This window comes from Chinchilla lanigera, unplaced genomic scaffold, assembly GCF_000276665.1.
Source record: "Chinchilla lanigera isolate Chin_1 unplaced genomic scaffold, ChiLan1.0 scaffold00018, whole genome shotgun sequence".
Taxonomy (NCBI): domain Eukaryota; kingdom Metazoa; phylum Chordata; class Mammalia; order Rodentia; family Chinchillidae; genus Chinchilla; species Chinchilla lanigera.
Window position 1 is genome coordinate 967,264 of NW_004955419.1, and position 25,393 is coordinate 992,656.

At 49.3% G+C, this 25,393-nt stretch overlaps 1 protein-coding gene across 2 annotated transcripts in view; it reads right to left on the reverse strand.

Annotated features, from left to right (window-relative positions):
• Stxbp1 (syntaxin binding protein 1) overlaps positions 1 to 25,393 on the reverse strand; it is a gene marked incomplete at its 5' end in the record, with an annotated part of 36,931 nt that overhangs the window by 3,435 nt on the left and 8,103 nt on the right. Inside the window, 14 exon segments of one of the 2 annotated variants that reach the window (XM_013513281.1) lie at positions 4,055 to 4,179; positions 5,657 to 5,811; positions 7,603 to 7,688; positions 9,039 to 9,140; positions 10,333 to 10,442; positions 11,063 to 11,201; positions 13,124 to 13,204; positions 13,837 to 13,902; positions 15,548 to 15,608; positions 17,021 to 17,128; positions 18,315 to 18,445; positions 19,291 to 19,375; positions 22,001 to 22,149; positions 23,581 to 23,684. In XM_013513281.1, the coding sequence (XP_013368735.1) occupies positions 4,070 to 4,179; positions 5,657 to 5,811; positions 7,603 to 7,688; positions 9,039 to 9,140; positions 10,333 to 10,442; positions 11,063 to 11,201; positions 13,124 to 13,204; positions 13,837 to 13,902; positions 15,548 to 15,608; positions 17,021 to 17,128; positions 18,315 to 18,445; positions 19,291 to 19,375; positions 22,001 to 22,149; positions 23,581 to 23,684 (1,487 nt within the window). 2 annotated transcript variants of the gene reach the window in all.

Sequence of the window (25,393 nt, forward strand, 5' to 3'; positions counted from 1 at the left end):
AGGGACGACCATCCCTAACTCACTGCTCCCCAGCTATCCGGCTGTAGTCCAGGAAACAAGAAGGCAGACTCAGTTTGGAGGGTAACGCCAAATCCCAAGGGGTTCCTCTGGTCCTGCTGACATGCAAATTCAGCAGTTGGGGAAGGTCAAAGAGAGGTTCATGAATCTATACTCTAGAATTTTCTGATATTATCTGATCATAGACCATCTGAAGTTCCCTGTCTTGACTGAGAAAGAATTTTGGGATACAGCCTTGGTGACAACCGGGTACATTTCTGGGCCTTCTCTTCCCTGGCTTCTTTAAAAGGACAAGACTGGTTAGTATTAAACTAAATCACCTCAAAGCCAGTTTGCATCATTTCAATAATGTTGACTGAGCTTTTCTCTACCAAAAGCACTGCAAAAAGCTAAGCCCAAAAGGCACACTTTACAGATGTTCTCATTTTGATTGTTTTTGTTTTTCTTCCGTTACCAGGAATTGAACTCACGACCTTGCGCTTGCCAGACAGGCGCTGTGCCACTGAGCTAAATCCCCAGCCCCGATGTTCTCATTTTGAATCTAAACGTGGCTATGTCAGCCTTCCAGAAGAGAGCAGCAGGTGGTTTCCACTATCTGTGGATCTAATCCACATAACTGGATGCTGATGAAACAGAGTAGGTGCCTGGCCACGGTTTTCAAAGCTGTGGGCAACACAGCAAGCTCTGATGGGACAAAATGCTTCCTCTACATTGACATCAGCTGTATAAGCAAGAGTTCTAAGACTGGCTAATCACCCAGCACAAGCTGGCACGGACCTGCAGGCCCTGGGAGACCCCAGTGGCAGTGGGGAGGAGAGTCTGATGACCAATGGCGCTGGGTGCGCAGCAGTCGGGCCCACCCCTCCACCCATGGGCAGGGAGGAAGGGCAGAGTGGAGGAGTGCTGGCTTGGGGTGAGCTGGTGGCACAAAGGAGTCTCTGTCCTCTAAATTCTAGGCACTTGGGGGCTTCCTGGGAGGGGAGGAGATGGAAACGATGCTTAACAGCAGTTGGGCTCCGAACGTAAGTCCAAGCGTGAGTCCCACTGAGGAGGAAACTTACCTGACCCCAGTCTGGAATACAGCAAAAATATGAAAAATGAAAATGCAGACCAGGCGTGGTGGCACACGCCTATAATCCCACCATACGGGAGGCTGTGGTAGGAGGATTGCTGTGAGTTTGAGGCCAGCTTGGGCTCCAATACAAAGTGAGTTCAAGGCCAGCCTGAACTACAGAGTGAGACCCTGTCTCAAAAAGACAAAAAAGGCCAGGTATGGTGATGTACACCTATAATCCCAGCACTTGGGAGGCTGAGGCAGGAGGATTGCTGCACGTTTGAGGCCAGCCTGGGCTACATAGTAAATTTAGGGGCAGTCTGAACAATATAGTGAGACTCTCTCAAAAAACAAAACAAAACAAAACAAAACAACACAAACACAAAAACTATTTTCTCCCAAGTGCTGTGTACAGCACAGTAGGTCTAATCCAGACTCTGGTTGCTTCATTTGCTGCTGACAGCCTCTCCAGCATTCCCTCACGACTGGTCCTATTGGCCCAAATCAACCAGAGGGAAGTGTTAGACTCGTAAAAGGTGTCTCTTCATGACGATTCAGAGGGATCATGGGCAGACAGGAGAATGAGCGTTGGTGGAATCTCCGTACTTCACCTGTCCACACTGACTATCTGAGACTCGGACCTGGGGAGCTGCCTCAGCGAGAGGAGAGGGAGGCACTGGGAAGGAAGCGAGGCATTGTCACCTACACAGGATGTCTGCTGGGGACAGTCACTTCTGGGCAAGAAGACTCATCTCCTAAAGATACACTGCCACAGAACCAATATTCAAGGAGAAAACTCAGGCTCTCCAACAGTCTGCACTGTTCTGCCCTACGGTTGCCTGGGCTGTCACCCCCCAACCCCCATGCTGGGAATTGAACCCAGGGCCTCCAACACGCTAGGCCAAGTGCTCTACCACCAAGCTAAATCCCCAGCCCTAGGTCAGACTGTAATCTGCTCTCTGGCTTGCTGGTATCAGGGCTCTGTGCTTCAGTGTCCTAACTGAGCCCTATAAAATCCAACTGCCAGCCAACTATTTTAGAGGCGAGAACTTCAGGCACCACCAGAACCTGTGCTTTCTCTGTCTTGACAGCAACAGAGCTCCAGCTGAAAACAAGGGAAATCCTACCATGGGGAGGCTTCTTTGGAAGAGGGACCCCCTGCATTAATGCCAGCAGGAGAATCCTTGGGGAGCAGGTCTGTGACTCCTTTGGATTCTGCAAGTGGCCTGTGGTCACTGCAGTTGGCAAGTCCTGTGGGGTCTCCAACATATCCTGTAGCAGATGCTGCCTACTACTTGCCAAATGTGCTCAGAGCCGGATCTCTAACACCTGATCACGGTGCTTAAACAACAGCTTCTATTTCCCATCCACTGGCCTTGCTTTCTAGAGAAACGTGGCCCCAGGCAGGATGGGGGCCAAGACCCAGGGCTATCACCAGCTCCCTTCTGGCTCATGGCTACCTTGGAGTATGCCATTCCTCCGCCAGCACCAGGAGAGAGGAGGCGATAACTGGCGCAGCCTCCTGTTCCTGCCTTCAGGATGCAGGACCGTCTTATAGAAAGGAGCAAGCTTCTAATGTTATGCAGCCAAGGTTGAGCTGGATCGTTCCGCTGCAATTCCTCAGAAAGACGGTGGCAGGGTGGGGGCTCTGCACGGTTTGAGGCACATATCTGCGTTACCGAGTTACACACCGTGAGGGCTCCAAGGAGCCTCTGGGTGCTCCAATCCCACTTCAGGAGTGGGGTGACCTTTTGTCACTGTGTTCGTGGAGGAGGAGGGCAGGACTCCAGTCCCCCTGGTTCCGAGCCCAGGCTTCTTCCAACTGCTTACAGGTGACTCCGGCTCTGTGACTCACCGAGCCACATCTCAGCTCAGGGTGAAAGGCTATTTTCAGGGTTCATCCTCAGCAGTGTACCCAAGGCTAGGTGCAAAAAGGTGGCTTCACCATGGATTATGTAACAAAGCTGAGGAATTACCACTGTAACAGGTCAGTCAGCCACTTAAAACACATCATAGGAGGTGCTAACACTTGTGACGGATGGAGGGAGATGAAGGAATGAGGACAACGTGGAAAAACACATTTGGGTCATTTACCAAACAGCAAAGGGGTTCCTGGGTAGCAAGCTCGGTGCGAGAGAGGAGGATGCTCTTATAATGCACACAGCATCAAGGACAGATTTCCCCTGAAAGGTTCCAGACCTCTCTCAGAGACCTGACAGGGAGACTGCATAGTCACCTGACTGCTGAAGATTCGCAGGAGAATGAAAATAAAAGTTCTTAGAGAGCTGATGACTACTACATGTCCTTTTCTGGAGAGCAGTGTTGGACAAAAGCATTTCTCACTGAACGCTGGAGTCCACTCAGCCCATGGTGGCTTGTGCCCGTCACCCTTAGCACCTGTCCCTTGGGAAGTGCCTGAGCTGGGAGAAGGTATTCATCCATCTACCGCTGACTTGGGCCTATTCTCCACTCCCCTCCAAGCCTTCCTCATCCGGGCACCCATGGGCATCTCTCCCAGACGCTGCCTTTTCCAGATGGCTTCACTCTCAAGCTCCTGTGCCACACCACCACCAGGACACTGACATTCCCTGTGGGAGCCCACAGCACACCCCTGGGCAGCAGGCACGGGCGCCATGCCTCAGGCATGCCTCAACTCCAGCTATCTCTCTGGGGACTGCTCACAAGGCTCCATTCCTACTGCCCTGGTTTAATGCAGCGGCCGCTGCTGCCTGCCTGAGCGGCGTGTCGCCTCAGGTATGAATGAGCTGGCAGGTCGGATACCAGAGGGGGTCAGGGCAGGTATGAAGGCAGCACTGGACACATTTTCAATCGGTATTAAGAACTGCAAGCATTTTCTTGTTAAAAGAAAATTAAAAAAATAAGAAACCAAAGAGAGAAAAATAAAGAAAAAAGAGTGACGGAATAATCAAAGAAAACCCTTCAGAGCAGAAGAGTTTCTTTTCTGTAATAAGCTGCTTTTACTTTTTTCTTTGGCTCTCACTCCATTGTTGGAGCCTGATCCTCAAAAGATACCCTAGAGGACTCCCTGAAGTCGGGGTGTCTCAGGTCCATGAGAAATTTGGTGGGAGTAAGAATATGAGTAGAACCTGTGGGAGAACAGAGGCCAGCTGACTGCTTGAACAAAGGTAGGTCACAGGAACATGCCAATTTAGGCCTACGTTGTCCGCAGCCAATGGGGCGTGAGGAAGCAGGACTCACAGGCAGGCAGGCATGCACACACACACACACGGACACGGACACGGACACGGACACAGGCAGCAAGGCAGCGGGTGTGCTCAGAGCGGGTGAGGCCACACATTGGACATCAGCTGTCTGTGCGAGGCCCCTCCATGAACCTGCATGGGCAGCTTTCTACCCCTGGCTTTCCACCTCCCACCGTGGAATCTCAAGGCAGACAGAGATGGGGAGACTAAGATTTACAGCCAAAGCCTGGCTGTGACAGCTTCTGTCCAGGAAAGCTGTGTTTGAGCTGTAATTATTCAACACGTTCATGCAACGCATACGCAAGCAGAAAATAGAGCTGTATCACTTGGGCCTATTCCACAGGAAGGAGAACAGTTATAGGGCGCGCTGGCAATCGGACAGGGGAGGCCTGAGAGCGTGGAGCGGGCAGTGCTCTCCTCCCACCAGATGGTGGCACTGAGAAGTGTTCATGGCCTCAAGTCCATCTTGGTGGACCCAGGAGAGGCCATATGACTGGTCTGCGGAGCCTGCACACTGGGATGGCTTGAGGGGTGCTGTGACTTGGTCACCCCAAACGAGGTACACAGCTAACACTTCCTGAGGCAGCGACTGTGCCTGGGGTCATGACCAGCAGTGGGCACCGACAGGTGGGGAACAGGACTTCCCTGTAGTGCTTCACATGTGAACGGCCTGTGAGGCCAGCCTTAGGCGGCAGAGAGGACCCTGGGGGGAAGCACTGCACGCCCCTTCCAAAGGACACTAAGGTCCTGGCCTCATACTTTCCTCAGCATGAGTATGTTCCCACAGAGGCCGCAGCCTGTTGCTGACTAGAAGCGGCAGGAACTTGTTGGGGGAGCCCTTAATGGAGGGCAGCAGTCAGACTGGTAGGTTTGGGGCACTATCTCCGCACACACTGTCTGTCCATCTCCAACGCGTGGGTGGAGGAGGACTCTAGGCACTCCCCGCTCTCTGTGGAGCACCAATGGCATGGGCCCAGTCCTGGGAAACGTGCAGCTCTCAACTCAGGCCTAGCTCAAGGCTGCAAGTGGATGTCACAAAGCTGGTTTTGTTGGGTAAGGAGAATGGCTTCTCGGAGAGAGTAAATCACTTGCTTAAGGGACCCCACTTGGCAGTGGCAGTTAACAGGCTTCAGCCTGAGTGTTAGACTACGATCGGGCAATTTCTACCTCATGGCACTGCTGTTCAGCAAGGACCGACAGGAGAAGGGAACCCTTCACCCCTTAGTTTCTGGTACCCAGGCATCTAGGACCGGGTTTCACTATGGTGACGGAGAACCTAGGACAGAACGCGACACCAAAGCATGGAATGCAGTCTGAGCGATGGGGCAGCTCCTTCCTCTGGAAGGCATATGGGACTCACCTATCAGCACCTCCCACTTGCCGTTGGCTTGGGTCACCTCATAAGCACAGCGCATCTCGTTCAGGCTCACGCCCCCGAGGATGAAAATAATGAGGCGGGGGCCACTGCGGTACTCCCCTGGGGCCTTATTCTTGTGCCAATGCCCATAGCGGGCGCTGAGAAGAGAGAGGAAGAGAGTGATGTCTGTCCGCACCTAGAGCATCCTGTTCTTCATACCGCACTGGCTATTTATACCACGCCACAGCCCTGTACAGCTGGACCCAAAATAGATCAGATGCTTGTAAGGCCTGGCTGAATTGAGCTCCAGTGAAATTCCAAGCCATGTGAGCACCTCTGCTGTGACCTTGTCACTCTCTAGAAGATGCAGGCAACAGACAGATTCAGCCAACTCTGGCGCTGGCCACTGAACCGTGCACACAGGCCAGGGCCCTCACTGGTCCCCGAAGGCCTCAGGCAGGTTGGGCCTCCCGGCACTGGGTCCCCAGGGAGACACAGCCCCTGCCTGTCGAGAGGTGCAAGTTCAGAGACTGGGTAAAAGCAGCAGCTCTGGACTGTGCTGCGATGGAGGAGAGATCGGCACTCCTGTACTCGGGGGACAGGCCGAGTGCAGAGCCGGGTCAGGCACCACCACCACCAGAACGCCCCCCGAGAAGCACGAGGGAGTGGCCCGGCAGGGCAGGGACTCCCAGAGCAGGGAGAAGGCGGTTGAGCCCAGGTTGGGAAAGCAGGAAAAATGAATGAAAGCCAAGTCTCGTCTGGCCACTGATGTGTTCCGACTCAGAATGGCATGCCAGCCGCTTCCCAGCCTGGATGCATCTGGGGCTCTGTTTCCCCCGCTGCCCCCACCAGCCTGGCTGCAGCCCTGTTCGGGATCTTGTCTTTTATTCCAAGCTTGGCAACGAGCAGTTCACCCGTGCTGCCCTCAGAGGGGACACCAGTGCACAGACGCCACCACAGGCCTCGATGAAGATGGAGAGAGGACAAGTGAGAGAGAGGACAGAAAGCAGAGGAGGAGAGACAAAGGGGCACATGCCCTGACTGCCAACCCTGGGAACCTCAGGCACTGCTGCCAGCAGCCACCCTCTTGGAGTCACGGGCTCTGCTGTCCCCGCTCTTGTGCTCAGCCCCAACTGTTCTCAGGAGCCAGTGCATGGAGGCACGGCATTTTGTTTACTTAGTTCAGTCAGTGAATGTTGGTGCTTTCTCCACCCTGGGGCTATAACAAACAGAGCACTGTGAACACAGTGTACCAGGATTTAATCAGGGTGGTCAGCAGAAGCAGGGGTAAGGTGTGGATAAAGACCTGAAGGGGAAAGTGGTAGGTTGTACAGACACCTCTGCTGCATTTCAGGCAAAGGGAAACACAAGTGCAAAGGACCTGAGGCAAAAGTGGGCCTGGCAAGCGGGCTGGTGTGGCTGAGGCAGAGTTTGTAAAGGGAGGAATGAGGAAGGTGAAGCCGGGGGGCGAAGCCGTGTGGGCCACGGTAGGCACCTGGGTGCATGTTGGCTGTGGTGGGGAGTGGGTCACAGGAGATAACCATGTAGGGGCTGGGGGTTTAGCTCAGCGGCACAGCGCCTGCCTGGCAAGCGCGAGGTTGTGAGTTTGATTCCAGGTACCGGAAGGAAAAAAAAAAAAATGAAGCCACTTTGAAGATACCAAAGTATAGCACAACAACTATCGATAATCTCCTACCTCTTTTGTCTGTAACTCACTATTATTTGTCTATTTGTTTTCCTGAGAAACTATCTTGTAGATAACAACGTGTAAAACAATAACCATTGATAATTTCCTACCATTTTCTCTGTAATTTGGTAAGCACCCCCTAGTATTATATTATCCTTCTTTCACTCCTTAAAATTAAAAAAAAAAAAGAAAAAAAAAGAGATAACCATGTAGCTGCCATCCAACCACACCTCATCTCCCTGCTTGTCCCAAGTGTACCCACCTGACAGCGGTGGTACTAAAGGAGGCAGAGGAGCGGGTGGAGATATATGGGTAGTGCTTGGTGTCAAGTTTGTCCTCAATAGTATCCTGCAGAGAAGAAAGACAGCGGTCAGGCCTGCCATCTCTGTGAAAAGGGAACCAAAGGCAGAAGATGCTAAGCACAAGGGAGGCAGCAACAGAGGCCAGGCTTGGATCAACCTGCGCCCTCTCACCACTGCAAAGGCCCAGCCCACTGCTCACATCGGCCACACGTGCACACCTGGCTGTTTCACTGCCCGGGTCAGTAAGCCTACTCTTGCAATTTTCTCTTGAAAAAGTAATCAGTCTGAAGTTACACGTGTGTTCTGCCCAGTAAATTCCTGACACTTGCCACCAGCCTGGTGGAAAATGGCAGGAGCAGAGTCTCTCCTGCAGCCTTTTGAGGGGCTATTGTCTGGGCGGTGGGTTCCGGCCAGCCCCTGCTGCCTGGAAATCGAAACTCTTCCCAAGAGCCATTATGTGACACCTACACATGTCCTCGGGGGTCTCGGGGGGACGGACAAGCAGAGAACAAAGGAGGGAACAAGACACAGGCTGTCTCTGTTCCACTGAGCAAAGACAAAATTTCTTTCTGCATATTTCCCGTCCACCCATCCTTTTAGATTGTGTGCTTTAAAAATAGGAAGCTGCCTCATCCTATCTATCTAACATACGTTTATTTTAACATATGATTTAGTAGGAACTCCTGGGGTGCTACAAACTAAGGGATCCCGGGCAGGTCCTTTCCTGCCCTGGATGCTAGTTTTGCTCGCCTGCCCAGTGTGGTAGTTGAGCAGGTTATCTTGAGGTTAACCCCAAATATCCGGCAGTACAGGACTATGCAGATTCTTCCTGCTACAAGGAGAGAGACTGGGACACGGTAGGGACACCAAGGAACTGGGATGCCGCCACCTTTATCATCTTACAGCGAACAGACATGGAGCACCTGCTGTGTGCAAGGCTCTGTGCCAGAGGTCAGGCAGCCAAGGAGGTGGGATCCCTGCATCAGATGACGAAACTGTAAGCAGCACACACGCACATAGGGGCACTTGACACTGCTCCAGGAGCTGAGGTGCCACTGGTCAGACAGGTGGGGTGGCCACCGTGTGACCTTACAAGACTCTGAGGGAAAGCAGGACCCAGGGAGGGCCAGAACATTCCAGTCAAGGGATCTGTCTGAACAGAGAGCAGAGGCCTGCTCTCCCAGTAGGGGTGCTCAGGGAGGGGAGTGGCAGGCCAGGCTGTGTCGCCTTGCTAAGAGCCTTCTACAACCAGTACCTTATCCATGTGACCTTTGAGATGCTGCCACGAGCCTGGCTCCTTTGGACACTGCACCCGTGGAGGACCCCGTGTCGTGGCCACCTGAGAGCAAGTGAGGCTGGAAGCACCTGGCTCCCCTCCCCACACCCTGCCACTGACCTCCATGATGTCCTTGATGATTGGGGTCCACCGTGAGAGCTGGTAGGTCTGCTCGCTGATGCGCTCCTTCCGCTCTGGCTTGCTCCTGCGGCGCAACGTGGACTGGAGGCAAGCACACAGGCACACAGGCAGTGACATCAGACTCTGACCAGGGGCCACCTGGGAATTCTCTCGAGGACTCCCTCAAAGTCAATGTTGGCAAAGAGTAGTAAGAGGGGAGATTTTCCTCAGAATAGCACAAAATGTACCCCTGGTAGGGCTAGACCACATTTGGTTCTTTAAAGTAATGAAAGATGACAAGTATGGGTCAAATATAAAGTTTTTAAAAATCTAGGTAAATAAGAAAATGTTTTTGTCATCACTAGCCTGGTGGCCTGCTTGTAATTCCAGCTACACTGGAGGCTGAGACAGGAGGAATGCAAGTTCAAGGTTGGCCTTGGCAACTCAGCAAGACCCTGTCTCAAAATAAAAAATAAAAAAATAAATTAAAAAGGGCTGGGTTTGTAGCTCAGTAGTAGAGCGCTTGCCTGGTATCCTGCACATACCAGGCCCTAGGTTTACTTGCCAGTACCTCAGGGAAAAAAAAGTCTCCTGCCTATGATAGGAGAAAATACTACTTTGGGTATGATTTAGTTTTTGATTTCAATAGCATAGGCTGTACTAAATAAATCAGCTCTATTGCCATTTTGACCTTTCTTGTGAATAAGGGTATACAAATACCAAATCCCACCAGTAAGAACGACCATTGGTAGCCATGGCACAGAGCCTGGGTTTTTCAGATTTCAGATCGCCTGCAGCTCTATTAGTCCTGCTCCATGGGCTGCCTGCCTATAGGTGGAACATATTCTGAAAGGTCCTGTAAGACGCCGCCCAGAGCATACTGTGTGGGCCTCCAGACAACCCGCCTGGCTTGGTTCCTGCCCAACCCTTCTGCCCAGTGTTCACAAGTGGCAAGGCAGCCTGTCTTGAAATGCGGCCTTCACTTCCTCACGGCAGACACTGACTTTGAGGCATCCCAAGGTAAAGTCAGACCGATCTCAAGACACAAAGGGTGAAACTGGGTGACCTCTTAGAGTTCGGTTCAGAGACACAGCAGCTCAGCTTTGGTGACCGTGCAACTCCAGGAGACACATGTCTGCTTCCTGACTGTGACCTCTGTACCATGGACACCTTCATCCCCTGATTTCATCTGCCTCTCCTGGGTCCGCCGGTGTGTCATAAGACACTGCCCCTTAGTATAGCAGCAGACAGGACACACCACCCTCTCCCCACCACCACCATCAAGGGCCCTCACATCCGTGACGATGGGCACACCGAGGTGCGCCATGTTGGTGATGATCTCACTGTCCTCTGGGGGGATCTGGGCATGCTGGATCAGCTTGTTCAGGTTCTCCTCTGTGATGCCTGTGGGCACAAGACAGCCATCAGAACACCCAGCCTCCGCTCACCATGACCCACTTCCCCTTGCGCACTGAAGGCAGCTTTTAGCGACAGCAACTCAAATCTAACACAAAGGCAAAACAACACCCCCCCTGCGAGCACTCTGTCCTGATGGCCTCCAGCAGCCGGCCTTCGTGGTCCATGTTCCCATCTGTCCTGCTTTTAGCAGTTCCTACCCACCCCACTGTGCATCCAAGTCAGACTGGACAAGGGAGTCTTATTACCCCTCTCCTGCACCATGGACACTGGGCAACTACGCTGTGGTAAGAGTCAGTTCTTTGATAAAAAGGCAGAGATTACAAATGTGACGCAAGTTAAAAACATCTGGCAGGAAAAGCTCTAGTAAATTGTCACGAAGCCAGTCAGTTCTGCCTGCTTTGTAGCCCTGTCCTATCGTCCACACTGGTTCCTGAATTGCGGGGGGCTACACAGCCTCTGGTTGCAACTGACTTGACTGCAATGCATTTCCCCAAACATGAAGAGCCCCTAGAACCTACTCTCCTCCCCCTTTCTGTCTCTTATAAAACAAGTTCCTGCTATTTTCTCTCTCAGCCTAACCCCTCTGTATACCCTGCCCTTCTTACCATTCTTCAAAAAGATGTAGAGAAGGATGATGCGGATTTTGTCGTAAGTGCTGACATTGGCATCCAGCAGGATGGGGACAATGGCCCTCATGGGGTCCTTGATCTTCTCCCCTTCCGCGTCTGTGCCCATTGCCAGGTCCTGTAGAAAACACATCTTTCTACTTCTGGTGACGGTGTACACAGATGGTGGTGCTTTACAAGTTCATGGCCCATGAATGTCTGGGGCCTGCAGCCTGGTTGGTCAAGCTGTTAACAGGGCTTCTCCTCTCACTACATGCGGAATCAGCATTAGCGTCACGGGCTCTGCTTTGGACAGCTTTGGTTCGAGTGCACGGCCGCCTCCAGGGCCTTCCCCAAATGAGAAGAAACCCAGGGCCCGCTGCCCCTGGGAGGTGAGGCGTCCCCTGGGAGAGAGCACCTGCGCCAGTTCCTCAGCAGCTGGCAGCCCGGGAGAGCCCCGGCAGCTCAAGGGGCCTCCGCACGATGAGGCTCTTTCCATCCCACTCCCCTTGGCATGGAAGGACACGGATTTTGAGTTTTGACTACTCTAGGGTTTTAACTTCTGTTTTTAATCTTCCCACCGCTTTTCAAGGAGGGAAAAGAAGGAGCTTTTCCAAGCCTGCGAATTCGAACCCTGGGAGATGAGGGAGAGACGGGCTGACAAAAGAACTGGGCATGAGGGACTGGAGGGAGCACAGTGCCCCGCCCCATCGTACGCCTGGGCCCCAGGGGGCAGTGTGTTGCTCCCCACAAGCCAAGGGCCACCTGCTCTAGTTCCCAGAGGATCTCCCAGCTTCCTTTGTGGCTCTCTGGAGGCTGTCTGGAGGCTTCCTTTTTTCTCTCAAAACCCCAGGAGTCCAAACAAATGATGACCTTGAGCACTCACTGCCCTCCAGGCCGGGTCTGAGGAAGGTAGGATGGCCCTGCCTCTCCCAGGCTCTCTCCCCTCCCCTCCCAGCCCTGACTCTGCAGGACCTGACTCTCGGCCTCTCTGCAAGCCCGGTTAAATGTAGTGAGTTCAACAATATTTCTGAGAAATTTTAAGCTTCCAAAGATTAATCTCAAACTGTGTTTTATTGACGTAAGAACAACCCATTTTCTGGATGGTCCGCTCCTTTGGAAAGGACATAAGCTTGCCAAGCTCACCTGAGAAATGGATGGATTTTGCCCCTTATAAAATACTCAATAACACGGATGGAGCTCACAAACCTAAGCTGGGCTATCTCACCAACCCAGAGGATTTAAATCTTAAGCTTTACACTGAGAACTTCAGCTGGCATTTTACTATGAAGAGACTTTCAGCTGAGGCTTCACAATCTTTTAATGTCCTGTCTCTTCCTCACAATTTGACACATAGAGGCTGGGGGCAGCTCAGTGGCAGAGCATGTGCTCAGCATGTGCAAAGCCCTGGGTTCCATCCCCAGCACCACCAAAAAAAACTCGACACACAGGTCAGTAACACTGTCACACTTGAAGAAACGAGGGCTGTGTTAAGGGACTCTAATACCCCTAAGAAATGTGTCAGTTCTGTGAATTCTCTTTTGTAGATGAGGAAAATGCAGAGAGAAATAGGCACATGTATATAAATTAGTGACAGAGACAGAACTCAAATCCCAGCCTCTCAAATTCCAGGATGAAACATGGTCAGTGCGGCTTGGGAGGATTCTTGACCTACTACTGCCTGGCTTCTCTCAGCCTCAGTGTTTCCAAAGCTGGCCTGCTGATAGCAGCGGGGAACATCCTGAGGACATGAAATTCAGCCTGTCGATGCATAACTGGGAACTCCCTATGTTTCTCTTCAGCCATTCCAGGGAAAACAAAGCCTTTAGAAAGAGCCAGGCATGCAAAATCCAAATGGCACAGCACTCCAGGTCAGTCCAGTCCCTACCATTGAGAGCAGAACCAGACCAGCTCCAGGGCTCACACAACGTGAGATCACAGGCTCTCCCATGTCTATTTCCTACGATTCTGCAGGATGTTCAAGGTCAGATATTAAAACGCAGCTGGGGAAAGGGCATGGCAGAAGCCCTGCCATGCACAAAGAGGAAAAAAAAGTCCTACCTGCTCCACTCGGCAAAGTTTATCTACGGTGCCTTGGTAATGCTTCATACAGTCCTCGGCAAGGTGCAGGTGGGTCGAATACTGGGAAAAAGCACAGCAGTGTTGGTGATCAAGGAACTAATCGCTGGTTCAAGCAGCATCAGCTGCGTATCTACTGCATTCACCACTGCGCTGGGTACCACCAGTGTCTGGCCTCATAAAGAAGAAAATGTGTGCAAGTGAGTACACAAACACAAGGGAGAAAATGTTCCATGTCAGGAGAGAGGGTAAAGGATATGCTTTTTTGAACCACCTTCCTCCAGGACAGGAAACTTAGTTTCCTTCTCCTCAAGTGGGCAGGGCTGGACTTAGCAACCACTTCTCACACTGCACAGAAGCGAGGGTATGTACGATCAGGACATCCCCCTGGCCCGCTCTCAGATCACTCAGTGTGGGCAAGTCTACAGCCATGTGGTGAGAACACCCAGGCACAGGGAAAGGCCTGTGTGGAAGGAGCTGGGGTCTCCCACCCACAGCGAAGGAGTGGGAGGAACAAAAGAAGAGAAAGACGTAGGGGAGAAAGCAGAGCGATGGGAAATAAGTTGTCCATCCTAGGCCTTTTCTTTCTAATAAAAGTTTTAAAGAGGACTAAATATTTACAATAGCAGAGCTCTACAAGACCTTTGTGCAGCTGTTTACACACAATTCAAATACATCATTCACAATTTCCACACCTTGCTGAGCTCTTTCTGGTACTGGGGCATCTTCTTCAGCATCTGGGACAGGTCCCGCATGGTGGTCTAAGGAAAAGGAAAGCAGAGGTGTAGCTCTACTGGCCTCGACCTAACACGCATTGCAAGGCACCAGACACAGCAGCCACACTGGACTCCCCAAGAGCATGCTCCGGTGCTCTCAAGATGAAGCTCTTAAACACAAGATCAAGTGCGTTTAGATTTCCAGGCCTCTGGCTCAAAAACTTATTGATCTGCATGTCATGGTTTCTTCCAGGTGGAGCACTAAGCCCTGCAGTCTAACAGTTTTATTCCACTGGATTAGGAAGTTGTTGAGAGTATAATTCTTACCAAAAAAAATTTTTTTTCTTTTCTACGCTGCTTTTGGCATCAAGTGTGCACTTCTGCCGAACAGAGAGGCTGCAGTTGTAGACAGATGGAAAGCAGGGAGGTCAGAGAGGGCTGAGAGCCACCCTCCCAACTGGCCAAATAGGTCTGTTTACTGTCCGACTATATGACCCACCCAATCCTGTCCATTTACCCAACAAAAATCTACTAGAGTAGTAGTACACCCAGAGAACTGAGGCACTGGAGATACCAGGACAAAAATCCCAGCACTCAGGAGGCTGAGGCAGGAGGATCATTGTGAGTTCAAGGCCAGCCTGGACTGCACAGTGAGCCCCTGTCTCAAAAAGACAAAAAAAGACAAAAAGAAAAGAAAAGAAAAGAAAAGAAAAACATTAAAAAGAATTTTTGCTTCATGTATCTCACCCTTTAGCAGAGGTACCAAACAAGCCATGGCAATACAGTAAATCTGGGCTTTTGAAGCAGACTCAGTGGATAGCATGGCTACATGTAACTTGCACCTCACTGGTTTAGTATATGTGCTGCGGAAGCGAGCACACCTCACTGGTTTAGACAGAAGCCAGAGGAGGTTTCCCGAGGAAACCATGACTAAGCCTTAGTAAGGCCTGAGGCAAGAGCACTCTGGCTGGCCCAAGCGAGGAGCTGGGTGCAAGAAGGGAGTGGCAGAGAGGACACAGCCTGATGTCTTGGCTTGGGAAGGGATGTTCACAGACAGAAGAAGCTAGATTGTGAGGGGATCCAGAAGACATTAAATGCCGTTAAGGAAGGGGGTAACATGAGCAGAGATGCTTCGCTAAGTCCACTCCCCTTGACTAAACTGATAGGCAGTCAGGTTAAAGACAGACCTCGGTAAATCACGCTATGAATTCTAACTCCACCACAAGTTGAGAAGACTCACGGCTTTCTGCCTTAAAATGACTCCTGAGCCAAGTGTGGTGGTATGTGCCTATAATTCCAGTAGTTTGGAAGGCTGAGGAGGAGGGTTGAAATTCAAGGCACCCTGGGCAACTTAGTGAGACCCTATCTCAAAATAAAAATTAAAAAAAAAAGCAAACATAAATGGCTGGGTATGAAGGTCAGTGCAAAAGCCCTGGGTTCATTCCCCAGTACTGGGGTGGGGGTGGGCAGATCATGATCTCAAACGGCAAATATCAATCAAGTAACAAAAATCAGCTTCCTATAAACATTAAAATATGGACCTTCCATGAATCTCAAATGTATAAGGAAGGCAACTGACATTAAATGAAGAAAGAAATGTGATTCTAGTTTACTCTGAGGGGCATCTTCTTCAACACACAGTGACAGCAGGCACGAAGTCTCAGGCCTTTGAGCACTGGCAAGTGTTTACCTTCTCTCCGGTATTCATTCTCTTGCTGGAAGAAAAATCTTTCAGAGACCGGGTGACTTCCCTGGAAAACGGAAGAAGGCAGTAAGTTTCACAGCTGCACCAAGGGCTCTCTGTGGATGCCGCAGCAGTGACACACTAGCTTTCCTTAGGACTGTGCAGCACCTCTCCTGCCACGGAAGTATGTGTTCAAAGTGATTTTCTAAGTGAAGAGAGATACACTGCTTTCCCAACTAATATTCTAAGCCAGTGGTTTCCAGATTAGGGCATGCCAGATGATTCCAAGGACAACGAGAAGAAAATACCAGAGTACCTATTACAGTTTCCTCTAACTCATTCTTTTCAAGTAAAGAAACATACTTTTTGAGGTGTTGGGATTAACTTTGGCCTTTGTACACTTTTTGAGGGGGGAGTTGTTTTGCTGTTTTTTGGCCCTTGTACATGTGAAGCATACACTCTACCACCAAGCTACATTCCTGAAATGTAGCCCTGAAATATATTTTATGTTTGAAAAATACACCATGTATACGCTGCAAAATACACATATTAGTGCAATAAGGGATATAATTAACTCATAAATACATTTAATCACAAGAAATATAGGTCAGTATTTTTTAAGGTTGAGTGATCCAAAAGATTTGGAGATCATTTCTCTGAACAGAACTACCCAAGAATGTACTGCTTCTTTCCTTGTGAATTTCCTGAGAGCAAAATGTGTCTTTTTGAAAAAACAGAACTGTCACCTGCAGCTTAAAGGGGTTATAACAATGTTTAAATCTTAGAAACACTGTATAGCATTTCCAGAGCAAGGCGCAGTTCAGGAGATGGGAACTACAGGCAAGGGCAGGCGGAGAGGAAGGCCACCCCTCCTCAATCAAAGAAAGGCAGAACAGTACACAGTTCATCTAAATCTTTCAAAGCAATAAAGTGGCTTTAAACACTTGTCTGTTACAGGGTAGATCTAAGAGGGCCCCCGGCGTAACGTGCTCGAAGGCGACTGGACCCTGGGCAGCACAGCCGGCTTGCTCCTGGGAGCCTGCGTCCGCTGGAGCAGACAGTCGTGGGCACAGCCAGGAAGGGTTTGTCTCCGTCTCCAGCTCTTCCTTTCCCTCTCTGTTTCCTGTCCACCGTGCCCCACCGCCAGGCTGTCCTGCACTGGAGCCAGCCGACTATGGACTAAACCATGAGCCGAAATGAACTTCTCCCGTAAGTTGTTGGGGTCAGGTATTTTCTCTCAGCAAGGAGGAAAGTAACTAAGACGATGTGTATAAAGCATTTTTCTAGGAATGCTACAAATGCTTCCCAAGAATCCTAAAAGCACCTAATCCAGAATGGATTTCCTAACTTTGTGAGGAGGGAGTAGCTCAAACTCAGAGAAGGAATGTGTCACTCTTGGGAACATGCTGGTGGCATAGCCACGGCAAGGACTGACTCGGGAAGATGCCCACAGCAGGGGGGGGCGGGTGCGCATCTTACTGGGACACCTCTGCAATGTGCTTGTGGCGCAGCGCTATCCACAGGTCGTCGTCCTCATCCAGGAGCACCTCCTTCACCCGCGCCTCTCCGATGCCGCTGGTCTCGTACCTAAGGAGGAGATAGACTCAGGGGCACCCACCGGCCACCGCATTCACTGGACACCCCTGCTTTATTATAACAGCAGCCTGGTCCTCAGCTGCCAGGTGACCAAGAGAATGTTCCTGATGTGCTGGTTAGGTCAGCTGTGGCAGCTTAAACCCCAGGAGACTAGGCGCTCTATTCTAAACCAACGACTTGGTTAATACTTCAGGGTCGGCTGACCTGAGGGGCCCCCACTCTCTAGCCTGAGCTGCCTTGCCTAGGGCATGAAGTTGGGTTATATGCAGCTTTGGAGTTACATGAAGGGGAAAGGCAAGGCTCCATTTGTCCCTCTCTGGGAAAGGGTTGGGACATCATCCTCAAATATGTAGTGGCAATATGGCTTGCAACAGCTCCCTCCAGCAGGCCTGCGGCATATATTTCACATTACATGTGAAATCAGGAACTGCAGGAGGAAGCAGAACTGCAGGGACTGAGAAGGAGAGGAGCTGAGCGTCACTAAGTTTCAGAATCTTCATTTAGAAACCACCGTCTTTTTGATCAACGTTATAGAATAAATAACACTGAAGACACACAATCTGTTTCCATAAAAATAAAATTTGGCTTTTAGACATTGAGTTGTTTTTTGTTTTATGTTTTTTTTTTAGATAAAGTCTTGCTATGTAGCCCAGGCCGGCCTCAAGCTCAGCGATCCTCCTGCCTCAGCTCCAGAGTGCTGGGATTACAGGTGTGCGCCACCACGCTGAGCTTAGACACTGAGTTTTTGCACAAAAAATTTTTTATAATGGAGAAAATGGCTTTGCTACACAAAAAAATTCAGTAACAATCTTAATTAATATATTCTGTAATATTCTGTAATCTATAATTAAGAACTTTAAATTCTGAGTAAAATAAATACACTCAATACATGAAATCAACCTAATAACCTACCCAAGCAGGCTAGGAAGTGAGGTGAGATAGGCTGAGCTGAAGACCCAAATAAAGTTCCTGTCCTGTCCTCCCTGGAAAAATGTACGAATTCCTTCCTAGAAAAAGCATTTGGATTCCGGGAACCCACAAGAAAGCTTACAGGCATATTTGACAGATTGTATCAATGTATCCGTTTTTTTTAGGATTAAAAAAATGCTTTTTCCTAGAGGCATTCTTGATTCATCTGCAAAGCCGCAGTCACTCTGGAGTCTCTAACATTACTTACTTGTAAACGTCATTTTCAATAGGCAGCAGATCATAACTCATGGCCTGAAAAGTCAGTTCATGAAGCACGGGGGAACTGGGGTCAAAGCCTCGGTCCAGGATCAGGAGCTGGGAGCGCGCCTTGTCTGGGCCCTGGGGGGAAACAGGAAATGCTTCAAAAGCCACTCCACGCAATTCAGCCTCTCCAGCTAGTGCAGCCCCTCTTGTAAAAGGGCAGCAGGAAGCAAATTTACTAAAATAGCATTGAGTATAACAGCACCAATACATCTCATGTGAGACTGTACTGTTTCTGTTACCTAGTGAGGGCCCTTTGAAGCAGATCTGAGACTGCCTGGGGGCCAAAAGGAGCTTCTGTAAGAGAGGACTGCCCAGGTCCAGCTACAAAGGAGGTGACCAACTATCTGTTGTATGGGGAACCAAGGAGTTCCCAAGACCTGGGACTCTCAATTCTAAATGGAAGGTAGTGATGGAATAGCTCTGCATCTTTTATCTCTTTCTTCTTCACTCTCTCTTCTCTTTTTTTGGGGGGGTTGCTAGGAATTCAACCCAGGGCCTCACACATGCTAAGCCTATGCGCTCTACCACTAAGCTGTGCCCCCAGCACTCAGCCGCACACATTGACTGGAGTGGTGGGTGCACAAATCTCTGTCTGAGTTAAAACGGTAGAGACTGCATGCACACCAGGTATGTGCAAAGACTAGTGAAATCTGAATGAGGTCTGGCAATGGAAATGCTATTGTACCACTGGGGGTTTCCCTGGATGAGGGGAGTTTACTGCTGAAACTGGGAAAGTCCTAGCAAACAGCATCAGATTGGTTTCCTTCGTTGCTCTAAACATACCTGGTTCATGCTGCCTCAGGGCTCTGGACAGTGCACAGGAAAAGCAGCCTCACACAGGCAGAACTGTGTTTCCCCAGGGACTGTCAAACACTGTGGTCACTTGGGAAGGTGACCTCGTGGTCTCGGCCTGTACTTACCTCCCCCATTGTTGGGTCATCAGCTTTATAGGCATCAAGCTTGTCCTGGATTAGCTGAGCCAGCAAGGCATTGTCCTTGTATTCCCTGACAAAGGAGGAGTGACAGTGAATGGCCCGTGCATCCAAATGATGCATCGACTGTCCTGGGAAGATGCAGGACAGTGCAGGGAGGGTCAGAAGACACAAACATTGACTGTGCTAGGTTTGTTTTACAGTAAGAATATATATTCATATGTCATATGTATATTTAAAAAAGAGAAAATACTTAGCTCAGTGCCTGAAAGACAAATAAGTGAGTTTCTTGATTCTTCGCTTTTAAACACTATCTAAATGGAAGCAGAAGTAGTCCTTCCAGGCAGCTTTAGATAAACAGCCATACTTCAACAGAGAGCCCTGACCACTCATCTTTTTCCCACTATCAGGACGTCTAAGCCTGACTATGTGATGCTCATTTCCCCTGACTCAAATTCCCTTAGGTCTTACTTTGTTTTGCTGGCAAGTGACACTTCTGTTCACAACACCAGACCCATAGACGCAAAGGCCTGTGACCCGCTCCTCTTGGCCGAGTCTGACAGTGCTTCCTGGGCTCCTCCTGGCTTTGCAGATGGCGCGAGGCTGCTGCCCAACCTCTCAACAGCCTCAGGGCCACACGGCTCCATTGCCAGCCTAAGTTCCCGTTGCTCCATGGGGAGAAATGGCAAGGCCTATTTCTGAACCGCCACCAGGCTCTTGTCACGAGTGCCAACAAGGGGGCCAAGCCGGAGCCAGGGCAGCCATGAGCAAGAGCTCTTCTATAGTCCCCAGTGCCAGCAGACATTGAGGACAGGTGCAGCGCAAGATCCCGGAACCACTGGGCTCCGGGTCCTTGGCAGCCAGCCCCCGCCCCGCCCCGCCCTACCCCGCCCAGCCATGGTGCTTGCAGTGCCTGGGCTGCACAGTCTGTCAGACTCATCCTTCCCTCCTCTCATCACTCCACGACAGCCCCTCTGCTCCTCTGGAGGTGCTTCCTGCTTCTCCTCACCTTGCCTCCTGCTCCCTGTCCTGCCTGCATGCTCCTAGAGCACTGTGTTCAACCCCCTAGCTGTTTCACAGTGAAATCACACGCAAGGACAGAATCCCAAGCCTGACGTTCAGGCCTACAGGAACGGCTGCATCTACCCCACGTGGTGCTGGACTACTAACCCTTTCCAAACTTGCTCTTTGCTTTTGCAGCTCCAAGCTTTGTGTACAGCAATGCCCTCACCATCCTCCATCTGTCTACTGAGATCAGAACCTGTCTTTGAGTCCTAGCTCAGACGCCACCTCAAGCTTGAAGCTCTTCTTCATCCCCTGCCCGCCCTCATGCCTGGAAGCCACTGCATAGCCTGTATCACAGGTGTGCACACCTTGTACACGTTAACACCTACACTGTCCCAACCCTACCAGATCTGGGCCTTCTGAGCATAGGGCTGCATCTTCTGCTTTATGTCACCCCAGCACTCCGCACTCAGCAGTGGGCAGTACCTGAATGACTTCTCAAACTCAGAGGACCGTGCCCTCTGGGGATTATACTCTCCATATTGCATTTTACTCTCAAAAACCTCTGCAAAGACGATACTTGTTTTTAAAGGTCAGAGATTTTTTCCCCCTAGTTTTTACTAGGAAATCTGGGCTCCAGTTACTTTTTCTTTTTTTTTTTTGTCTTTTTGAGACAGGGTCTCCCTATGCAGTTCAGGCTGCTCCTGTGCTTACTTTGTAGCCCAGACTAGCCTTAAATTCACAACGATCCTCCTGCCTCAGCCTCCCAAGTGCTGGGATTACACACGTGTGCCACCACACCAGGCTATGGGCTCCAGTTACATGGAGATTTAAATATGCTCTGAGTAGCTTATTATATTTCACAATAAAATTTACAATTTATCTTTTAAATAAATGAAGATTGGAAGATTTTTTTTTGTGTGTATAGTGCTGGGGATGGATGGAACCCAGGGCTTCCCACATGTTGGCAAGTTTGTTATACCACTGAGCTATATCCCCAGCTCTTGGAAGGATAATCTTTTTTTTTTTTTTTTTTTTTTCCGGTCTTTTTGAGACAGGGTCTCACTATGCAGCTCAGGATGACCTTGAGCTCACTGTGTAGCCCAGGCTGGTCTCAAACTCGCAATGATCTTCCTGCCTCAGCCTTCCGAGTGCTGGGATTACAGGCATGTGCCACCATACCTGGCTAATCTTTTTTTTTTTTTCGAGACAGGGTCTTACTGTATAGTTCATGCTGTCCCTGAACTAACTATATAACCCACACTAGCCTCAGACTTGCAACAATCCTCCTGCCTCAGCCTCCCAAATGCTGCGATTACAGGGGTATGCCACCATGCCCGGCCGGAAGAATAATCTTAAGTGAGAAACCCTAAAGATTTTCTTTTTTTTTTTAGTACTAGGATTGAACTCAGGGCCTTTGCACTGAACTACAGCCCCAGTCCTCATTTTCATTTTTTGTTTTAAGACCAGGTATTACCAAATCACTAAATTGCCCAGATTGGGCTTGAATTTGCAATCCTCCTGCCTCAGCCTACTGGGATTAGACATGTGCCACCATGCCTAACTCAAGATCCTTAAACCCTGACTCTCTTTAGACAACTGCGGGAGAAACCTCAAGGCCAGAGGAAGATGTGGGACGGCTCCTCTCCCAGGACACAAGGGCCCCCACTCTCAGCAGACTGTATTGCCTTACCCCCGGTACCGCACAGCTGGGTACTCCTTCAGGGTGGCACACAGGGTTGCGATCTGCTCTGCCAGACGCTCCAGGATAGGGTTCTTCATCTGAGCCTTGTGGGGACTGTAGAAGCTTTGGAAAGAGTCAGCAGAGTCCAAAGAATACACCTGAAGAGAAAAAATATACGTGATATGTGGTCCAGAATGGTGAGTACGCAGAGTGGTCCCCGCCCTAGTGGCGGGACTATGGGACGTGCTTCCATTTATTTAAGTGCCAGGCCTGCACTGAACTGGGGTAGGCGGATCCCAAACTCAAGGCCAGCCTGGACAACTCAGTGAGATCCTGTCAATAAATAAATAAATATGAATTAGGATAGCGACAGCATCCGGATGGCGTGCTTGATTCCATGGGCACACAGAGCCTTCTCTGTCAGCACATGAGCCAAGTCACCTCAGCATCTGAGCATCAGACATTCAGGCCTAATTGCAGTGCTGGCACTTTGTGATAAATAAGTGGTTTTTGGGTTGCAGTTTGGGCACCCGGTCTCTAAATGGTTTGCCACCACTGGACTAGCGTATAGCTCTGTAGTAGGGCACTTCCCTAGCATACATGGAGCCCTGGGTTCAATGCCCAGTTTTAAAAAAAAATATATGGGGCTGGGGAGATAGCTCAGCGGTATAAGCGCCTGCCTGGCAAGCGCAAGGTCCTGAGTTCGATTTCCGGTACCCCCTAAAAAAAAACTGAAATAGAGGATGGTTGGATCTGCTAAAGCTGGATTCTGTTCAATCCAGGTGCTCACAGGACTCACACAGAGAAAAAAACATCCTGCTCTCAAGCAGGAAAAAGGCTTTAAGCCAAGTGAAAAGGAATGAGACATCTCTAAATGTTCACACTGCATCTTTTCCACCCCTTCTTTTCTAAGAATAGGTTGCTCTCTGGTTGTAGATGCTGATCATAAAGGTCCAATATGCCACAATCATCTTTTACCAGCACAAAATGCATAAGTCCTGTGGTATTTTTATTCCTCATTTGTTAGAAGCTATTTTAAAAAGCCTTAAACATACTAAGGTAAATTTAGTATATTTTCTCACAGGCAGCTTCACTTTTACTGGTTTAACAACTTTGTTTTTTTCCAAGGGGAGAATTTTGCTGCTGCAGCCTTTGGTGCATGAGGCATTAACAGCTAATGACGGCAGACAACCATCTGTTCTCTCAGCACGTGACAAGCCGAGGTTATCTCCAATAAAAAGAGCCTCTTGCATGGCAGATGGGATGCTCCTTCCCCTCCTCTCCTTTTAGACTGGCTACTTTTGGTTATCCAAGGAATCAGCCAAGAGGAGTGAACACCAAGCTAGGATGATGCGCACCCGGAGAAAGGACTGGTGGCCGGTATAAAGTCAGAAGCAACAGGCAAGTTAGATGAGGAGAGTGGGCAGGTACTCATGGAAAAGCTTTTTCACTAAATAAACATCCACATATCCCATATCCTTTGGCCAATTCAGACCTCGAAACTTGCCCTGCTTTCTTTATTACACCCCACCCCACCCCCTCAGAGCTTCCGGTAGGATAATGAGGGTGCAGGCCCTGCCCAGCCTCACCTGGGATTCATATGGGAGAAACGCAATGTTGATTTCCGTCAGCGTTTTGATGACTTTGGCTGCTCGAGATTTTACCAGCTCATTAAACAGGGCATCTGGACAAGCTGTAAGAAGGACAAAAGAGTTGGTTCCCCACCCCTTTGCTGCTTCATTTAATAGCTACACACATTCAGTGATTATTATTCAGATTTTTATTTTATCTTTGGCGGGCCCTGCTATGTAATTCAGGCTGGCCTTGAGTTCACTATATAGCCCAGACTGGCCTCAAACTCACAGTGATCGATGGCCTGCCTCAGCCTCCCAAGTGCTGGGATATAGGCATACGCCACCATGCCTGGCTCTTATTATTCAGATTTTTAAAAGGCAATTTGAAAATTCATCCTATCCTAAAATATCCAACACCCTTAGGGTAATAAGAAGAAGGAAAACTACCTGCAAGGCCCTCAACAAGGTGCAGAAAAACAAATAGCAATAAAATGAGATACTGAGAGCTAATATAAACTTATTTCTGATTCCAAGGAAATGAAACGGGGAAAAAAACCCAGAAGAGATTGTGGGGAAAAAGGAACACTACTACATTGATGGTAGGAAGGTAATCTACTATAGCCACTATGGAAATCAGTGTGGAGGTTCCTCAAAAGACTAAAAAATAGAAATTCCATTTGACTCAGCTATCCCGCTTCCAGATATCTTCCCATACGAGTTGAAATCATTATAATATAGGGATACATGTATACTCATGTTTATAGTAGTACAATTTATAATAGCTAAATCTTTTTTCTTTCCTGGTACTGGGAATCAAATTCACGACCTTGCGCTTGCCAGGCACACGCTGTGCCACTGAGCTATATTCCTGACCCCCTATAATAGCTAAATCTTAAAATAGCATACTGCATATGTCCATCAACAGATGAATGAATAAAGAAAATGTAGTATTTATGCCAAATGTAGCACTATGTGGCCATAAACTTGAGGCATTCATGGGCAAATGGATGCAAATTGAGGGCATAATATTAAGTGAAATAAGTCAGACATACAAACTCACCTGCAGTTTTTTTTTTTATTTTTTTCCAGTACTGGGAATCGAACTCACGACCTCACACTTGCCAGGCAGGCACTGTGCCGCTGAGCTAAACCCCCAGCCAACCACACACACAAACTCAAATATCCCACGGTTTCTCTTATATGAGAAACACAAAGAAAATAGAAGAGAGATAAACAGGAAATAAAAAGTTCAAATACTTCCCCAAATTATAAGTTCTATTGTTTTAAAAATATTTCAATATACATGCTCATTGGTTTCATTTATACTACTAATTTTCTTAGTTCATTGAAAAGAAATATTTGTGCTATTGTCTTTTTCTTCTAAGAATCTTTTTGGTTTATATCTTGTACTTCACTTTGAAGATAACAATAAACAGTGTAATAACTATTATTATTACTTGATTATGAAATTTTGTTTTACTTTTTCATAAAATAAAAGGAAACAGAAGTGATTAAGAAGAGCTAAAGAAAGGCCTTTAGTATAACCAAGCGCCACACTCTTAACATATTTACAGGAAGGAAAAGTAAAATCAGTGGGAAATGTGATGCAGGCCCCTGCCCCTCCCCTGACCTCTGAGGAGCCAGCTGCACACAGGCCCCCGGCAGGGACCACAACCTCCAGCAGCTCTCCCAGGCCAAAAGCTTCAGGTGTCCAGAAATGCATTCCTGGCTTACTGTCGCTCCTCCTCCCTTTGTCACTCCTGCTCAAGTACTTTGACTATTCTGTGCTAAGCTTTTCCAATGTCCTCAGAGGTGACTTGCGGGGGGG